General features: G+C 37.8%; 1 protein-coding gene across 1 annotated transcript; it reads right to left on the bottom strand.

Annotated features, from left to right (window-relative positions):
* Positions 1-270: 270 nt before the first annotated feature.
* On the bottom strand, positions 271-6,978 carry LOC307130397 (uncharacterized protein; the record flags this gene model as incomplete). The annotated part of the gene is made up of 3 exons (XM_079823359.1): positions 271-1,040; positions 1,218-1,330; positions 6,913-6,978. The coding sequence occupies 3 exons, from the start codon at positions 6,976-6,978 to the stop codon at positions 386-388; spliced, it is 834 nt and encodes a 277-aa protein (XP_079679485.1). The 3' UTR covers positions 271-385.
* Positions 6,979-8,031: the final 1,053 nt, after the last annotated feature.

Genomic DNA, 8,031 nt, shown 5'->3' on the forward strand with positions numbered 1-8,031 from the left:
TGTGTGCTGGTACATGTTTGTGTAATCCTGTTCATTCCACATTGCATTCGTGCTCTAATACCAGGCCTTCAATTGTGTGTGACATATGTGACATTTTTAGATTTATGCTGGAATTATTGTAAATTCATATATTTATTATATATCTTATATAAATATTTCTATAAAAATGTGTGTGTGTGTGTGTGTGCGTGCAAGTGTGTGTGATAAGCATGACTCATGAGCAGAAATGTTTGCAAAGTCTACTTAATAAACTGCCAATAGACAAAGGAAACACGCATGATTACATTTTATTAGACACAGACATCTGTTCAAGAATAATCATTCATGTTTGGTAATTATTAATTCTGATTTCATAGCCCAATATTTGCTTGTTATGATGTGCAAATCATTCAATAACACGCCACACACGTTTGATCATTGACAAAAGTGTTTTCTGGTAATAAAAAAGTAGTGGTTTCTTTTTAGGCAGACAGAAAGGAATCACCTTCCCAGTGTTTTCCTCCACACAATTCTGACATTCCATCACATTATTGTTGATGTCACACCTATAAAGAGGCACTTCTGCATGAATCTTTAGGAGATCTATTTCCATGTCCTTCCTCCATTCGTCCTTCTGCCAGATCTTTTCAAAGACAAAAACATTCATTGCTTCTTTTCGGATATTCTTCCAGTTTGAAAGTCCATCCAAAATATTGTCTTCCCTCTGAATGCACCTCGTCACACAAGGAGAGTTGTAAGAATAGAAAACTATACAGCTATCCTTCTCTGCCTTTGCTAGAAGTTTGTCCATTGGAGAATCACCTAAAGGGTAGAGCAGAAAATGCTCAGCGTGTTCCCTTGGTTTGTCAGTTGGCCGTGCAGCAATGACATTTTGTGATGGTGTGCAGAGCACACATTTCTCTCTGTTAGTGAGAACATTTCTCACATGCTCTGCGTCTTGCTTGCTGAACACAGTCTGGATATCAGATCCGTCTTGTGTGCACTGAGCCTGTGGGACACTGATCGCTATTGCGTACTGAGCACCAGACTTTGGCTGGACGCTGGAAGACATAAGACATTATCACAGTTTTTAAGAAATATTGAAATATATTTTACCCTTTTCCTTGTGTCTTTTTATATTCATCAACTTAACACTTCGTACATGCATTTTAATACAATTTAAATTTAGCATAAAAACGAAATATGTTGATTTTACATGTTGATACAAATAGACTTACTTTTTATCAAAATACTGTATCATTCTAGCAAGGACGGCAGGATTCACATCGCCCTGAATGCTTTGAACACACAGATGAAGCAGGCAGAGGACGACGACACACTTCAATGATGCCTGACGTGAAAACATTACTCATTTCAGCACAAAACTTGAGTTATGTTCATACAGGAGATGATCTGAAAGATTAGAGTGTTTCAAAGTAGAGAGGAAAGTTTACTTATTGAATTGAAACTTACCATTGCGACTGCTTGAATTATGAGGGAAAGGATGCTTTTATTTTCAGATCTGAAGCTCTGTTGTTTCTCTTCTGATGATCAGGAGGAAATGAAGCACATATAAAGACCTGAATGTAAGTTTATAATTTACAAATCTGTTTAGTCAATTTACATTGCAAACATTTGGTAAACTGTTGAGAGATAAAGTGAGTGCATAGGTCAGTTCTCGAACATTTTCACTCTATAGACCTGAATGTGACATTTAGACTAACCACAGAGATTAACATTTACCTCTATAGCTCTTTATTTACCTTCAGTTTCACTAAAGAGCAAGAGTGTTTCACTGAAGTTGTTTTTTTAACCTTTGGCTCATATAAACAGCCTCAAGGTTATTTTACACCGATTAGGGCTGTTATTGTGTCACATTCTCTGTCGACTTGGTTACTTAAAATGTACAAGACATTTTATCTTTGCTTATATAAAGAAATAACTTGAAAAAAGCTTAGTTCATTCTGCTTAATGAAATTCAAAGATCAAGTCAGTAAAATTATCTGATCTTCTCTTCACTTCTGTGTGTGTCGGCTAAAAGTAAAGTTATACACAACATAACTTGTATAAAGAGAAATTATTTTATGTACCGTCAGGTGTGTAGCAACCGTTATAATCACTCAAAACTCTTTGGATGAACACAGAGTGATGAATCATTCATGAACAGTCACATTACTCACGTGCAAGTCATACAGTGATTTGAAAATCATTCATTAACATACTTCAGTATGGCTTTTGGTAACAGTTATAATAAGTATACAGTAATAAAGTACGTATTAGGTAATAGTTAATTAATAGGCTATACTGTATTGTACTCTCTACATTGTAAATGTATTAATAGGTATACAAACAGTGATTTCTTCATTCATTGTCACTATAATTAACAAATTATTATTGTTAAATTAGCTCATATGTAAAGAGGTAGATAATGTTGTTTTATGCTTTGTTAATGTATTAAGTGTAAATATTTCTCACTTTAGATCAGGTCATAGAAAATCAGAAAATGACTTTAATTAAGTGCTAAACCAACCTGTATTAGACATTAATTACATTAGTATCAAGTGTTCCTTAAAATGTTTACAAATACATATTTGTATATATGATCTCTTACCGAACATAACTTAAAGATAAATAAATTAAAACATAACACAATGCTGTCAATATGTCAATACTGTATGTAAGAAAAAGAATGTGAACCGCTTGCAGAATCTGTGAAAATGTGAATAATTTTAACTTAATAAGAGAGATCATACAAAATGCATGTTATTTTTTTATTTAGTACTGTCCTGAAAAAGATATTTTACATAAAAAATGTTTACATATAGTCCACAAGACAAAAAAATTGCTGTTCAAAAGTTTATGAACCCTTGATTCTCAATACTGTGTGTTGTTCCCTGGTTGTTCTTGAGTCCCTTGTTTGTCCCGAGCAGTTAAACTGCCCAACGTTCTTCAGAAAAATCCTCCAGGTCCTGAACATTCTTCAGTTTTCCAGCATCTTTTCCATATTTGAACCCTCTCCAGCAATGACTGTATGATTTTAAGATCTATTTTGTCACACAAAGGACAATTGAGGGAATCAAACACAACTATTAAAAAGAGTTCAAACATTCACTGATGCTCCAGAAGGAAACACAATGCATTAATTTTTAAATCAAGGTAAATTGTACTTAATTTGTCTTCTGGGAAACATGCAAGTATCTTATGTTGCTTCTGAAGGGCAGTACTAAATGAAAAAAAATATATTTAAACAAAATAAGAAAACTTTGGACATCTTCATCCTGTTCAAAAGTTTTCATCATTATGTGGTCGCCATACAACATGGAAACCCAACGTGGGTGTTTAATGTATTTGTAAATAATTTTTTATATTATAAATATAATTTTTATAATAGCATAATCACATGTTAATATTCAACCTTTTCCATTAATATTTTAAAAGTAGGCTACTTGTTGCTGGTTAAACATTCTACCCTTTTTAGCTACACAACTTTTGCATACAACTTCAAAATGGTAAATGCCCCCAACAATGCCTTAAAATAATCAACAAAGGCTATAGTACAGTACGTTACATTGAGATTTCATGTCAGAGCGGGATTTGAGTGCTTGGGCCATGAGCGACTGAGTGGAGCGCGCTGGCATAGAGCGGAATATTGAGTGGAGCTCCAACCTGATCTCTCAGAATTCCGTGAAATGAACGGGTCCCTTAACTCAAAATCCGTGGCAGTTTCACGGAATCGCTGAAAATTCCATGATGGGTCCACGGAAGTGATTCCTATATAAGTCAATCAAGTCAAGTCAAGTCAAGTCAACTTTATTTATATAGAGCTTTTAACAATGTAGATTGTTTCAAAGCAGCTGTACAGTGTTAAACAGGAAATGTGTTAAACAGGATGCAGCATAATTTTATTCAGCTGTATAGCCATTCTGGAAAAAAACGCTGATGTCATCAGTTCATTTCAATTACCATACAGTGACAGTGTTGGCTTTAGATCAATAATTCAATCAGTAATTTAGTTTAAATGGTTAATTTAGTTTATTAATTAGATTTATTTCGATGTTTAGTTGAAAAATTTAGTGTCCCCAACTGAGCACGCCAAGCCAGAGGCAACAGTGGCAAGGAAACCAAAACCCCCAGAGGCAACAGTGGCAAGGAAACCAAAACCCCATTAGGTGACCTAATGGAGAAAAATAAACCTTGGGAGAAACCAGGCTCAGTCGGGGTGCCAGTTCTGCTCTGGCCAATTAACAAACAACGTATTATTATTATTATTATTATTATTCTGGAAGCTTTACAGCTCAGAGGTCATAATAGATCAGAATATTCGAGGGACCGGGGGCAACATGCTGGAGACGGGTTTATTGAGGATGATGTTGATTAAATAATTATTAAAGTGCAATATTCAAATGATTGGAGGCAACACGCTGGAGACGGGTTTATTGAGGATGACATATCGATTTAAGTATTATTTAATTGTAATATTCGAACAATCTGAGTCAACACGCCGGAATTCCGACACCCATCACGGAATTTTCGGCGATTCCGTGAAACTGTCACAGATTTTGAGTTAAGGGACCCGTGTTCATTTCACGGAATTCTGTGAGATCAGGTTGGTGGAGCTCACATGCTCTGATTCAGAGTTATAACTATACAGTATATTCAGGATTGACATTTATATATTCCGAGTTATAACTATGTATTCAGGATTTACATTTATATATTCAGAGTTATAACTACAGCTTTATGCAAAGGTTTGGGCACCCCTGATAATTAAATTAAACAGTAACATTTTAGTTCTAAAATATCATTTATTGAATCAACAGAAACGATACAATGTGAGTCAAAACAAAAATAGGCAGGTGCAAAAATATGGGCACCCCAATGGAATTATCACATTAATATTTAGTAGAGCCCCCTTTTGCTGAAACAACAGCCTGTAGTCGCTTCTTATAGCCACTGAGAAGTCCCTGAATTCTGGCTGCAGGTATTTTGGACCATTTTTCCTTGCAAAATGTCTCCAGTTCAGTCAGGTTTGATGCTTTCCGAGTGTGGACGGCCCGCTTCAAATCATTCCATAGATTTTTGATGATATTCAAGTCTGGGGACTGGAACGCCATTCTAGAACATTCTATCTGTGTATGTGCATGAATTCCTTGGTCGATTTGGAACGATGCTTTGGATCATTGTCCTGCTGAAACAACCAACACCAACGTAACTTCAACCTCTTAAAGGTCCCATGGCATGGCATTTTTCTATTATTTTATAGTGTTTCCTGAGGTGTACTTATATTGTTAGTATGATTTTTACATCATAAAATGTCATAATTTAGAAATAAAAGGCATTTTTTCTATACTGCTGTTTGCCCTGTGGCTGAATGCCCTGCTTCAAGAGGCGTGTCTGCTGTGAGACTTCAGTAAAAACGGCCACTGTTGTGATTGGCTGACATCTTTGCATTTTAAATGAGCGGAGGGGGCGTGGTTTAACGAGGTCTACGAGGCACAGGGCTGTGCTAGAGAGACGGATGGACCTGAGTTCACTTCACATCAGTTCTCTCAGCATGTCTCACTTCAGTCAGTGAACTGTTGTAGTTACTAGAATATACTTCAGGTTATTAGACTATTTCTAGTCGGAGGGGCTGTCACTCATGTCAGAAAGTTAGTAACTTTAGTAAATTATGGATCAGCGCTGACTCGAGACGCGAACCGTTTAGAACGATTCAGTCCGATTTGGTGAACTGATTCGGTTCACTAAAAAGAACCGGTTCAAAAGAATGATTCGTTCGCGAACCGGACATCACGGAGATGGAGCGATTGCTAACAAAGTTATTTATAGTAACTACTGAGTTATGAGAGCGCTGTCAGTCAGCGCGGGTTTATTGTGTTTGTATCTGAGAGTTCTGAATAAACACGAGTCCCAGTCACGCCGAGTCCGTCTTCATCATTATTCTACCAACTTTGTAACACATGCAATGTAAGTTACCATTACAGCGAGATGAACGAGTTAGTAAGTGTTGATTAAATCATTATTTATAGATATGTTCCAATCATATGAAAAGCGTCAGTGACGCGCATTGACTACACAGCGCAAACAAAGACACAACAGCAGTAATCGAATGTAATCCAGTTTATTGTGGGGAAAGCTGGCTAGCCCGGATATGCTCACGCTTACCCCCCTTCTGCTTAATCTCAAGCCGCGTTTGGTGCCTCCGCTGTGGGCCAGATGCAGTACTGGGGGTCGGGGATGTTGAAGGCCTAGCTGTCAACTCTGCTGATTTTGAGCAGAAACGACTGTATGCACATTCAAGAACAGATAGACGCGACGAGGACGTACAAAAACACAGACTCACAAGATAGAAAACACGAAAACACCGTTCTGTCGGGAGAGAGAGAAGCCGCAGCGTGTGCACGAATAATAAATAATTAGCTACACATAAGAAATCACAGATCAGAAGGAACTGAAGAAAGACTTCTGTTTTCATTTGTACATCCAAACACTGAGAAACTGCCAGTGTTCACTCGTTCACAAGTAACGTTAATGATCTCGAGTGTTTGCATGGGCGTGCCATATTCTCTGGGCGGAGGAAAGGGAGGAAATCGTTCCTGCTTGGACGTCAAACCAGGAGTCTTCAGGATTGGCTCGTCTGGCCTGTCATTTTCTCAAAGGCAGAGAAAGACAGCCAGAACTCGGGTTTACACCGATCAACATTTCTATCCACTTGGGGACAATATTCAGGCTAGGGAAACTCATATTAATGTTGAAATATCTCATAAAATGAAAATTTCATGCCATGGGACCTTTAACTGATTCTTGAACATTGTTCTTAAGGATCTGCTGATACTGGATGGAATCCATGCGACCCTCCACTTTGACAAGGTTTCCAGTACCTGTCCTTGCCTCTCAGCCCCATAGCATGATGGACCCTCCACCAAATCTTACAGTAGGAAGCAAGTTCTTCTCCTGGAAGGCTGTGTTCTTTTTCCCCCATACAAAGCGCTTGACCATAACCAGAACTGACTAAGTTGTGTCCGTGAGAGCTAGTGAATCGTGACACTAGCCTCTGTGCGGCTCCAGGTCCCATGGTGGAACGAATATTTGGAGTCAGATAAAATTATTCATGGAGTCAGATTTGAAATTAGATATCAATAAATTAAGAGAACTTTACCGAAATGCTGAAAAGGCTTACACGCAGAATTCCTTTTGACCAAGCCGTAAGAATCCGTTTTTTGGGCTAATGGATGGAAGTTTACAATTAGTCAGTTCTGATATTACAAAGGATTGCAGAGTGAATATTTTAACTTTAAGTGAGTCCCACATGTTTACTCATAACAAAAAGTGTAATTTGATTAATAGCCACGAGAGCTGCAACGTATAATACCAGCGACAGTCAGAAATCTGATTTTCTCTCATGCTTGGCTCGATGCTCCTGCTATGGAGTCCTCAGTTTGATCTGTCCCAACAGAGAGATTTGCGGTATCTCCTACTTACTCCGCATGCGACTCCACTAAAATAATGATTTCAGAAAGAATAAATCAAGATTAACATTTATTTTGGCCAGACAAGAAAATAATTAAAGGGGCTATATGCGTTTTTCTGAAATTTAAACTCGCGACTGACACCTGTGGCCAAAAAACAGAACTGCTCTCATTTTCTGCTCGCTCTCGCAGTGGTGGTGACGTCACATCCGCAGACAGCGCGGGAAAAGACGACCCGCCAGAAAATATGAAAAATAGGATACAGACTTATAGGTGCACCCACTGTGAGCGGACAAGGTGTCAGTATGCTCATCAGGAGATCTTTGAGTCATAAATGGTAAAATAAAAAGGCTATTGTTACGTTTATTTTGGGGAAAAAGTTGCATATAGCCCCTTTAAGCAAGAAACCATGGTACACAACTGATCAGCGTAAGAACATAAACACAATCGCAAAGTAATATGAAAATAATTTCAAAGAGTCATCATGTCCGTCCTTCGGATGAGACGTTAAACCGAGGTCCTGACTCTCTGTGGTCATTAAAAATCCCAGGATGTCCTTCGATAAAGAGTAGGGGTGTAACCC

The sequence above is a fragment of the Gobio gobio genome (assembly GCF_949357685.1).
Source record: "Gobio gobio genome assembly, chromosome: 8".
In the NCBI taxonomy this organism is placed as follows: Eukaryota; Metazoa; Chordata; class Actinopteri; order Cypriniformes; family Gobionidae; genus Gobio; species Gobio gobio.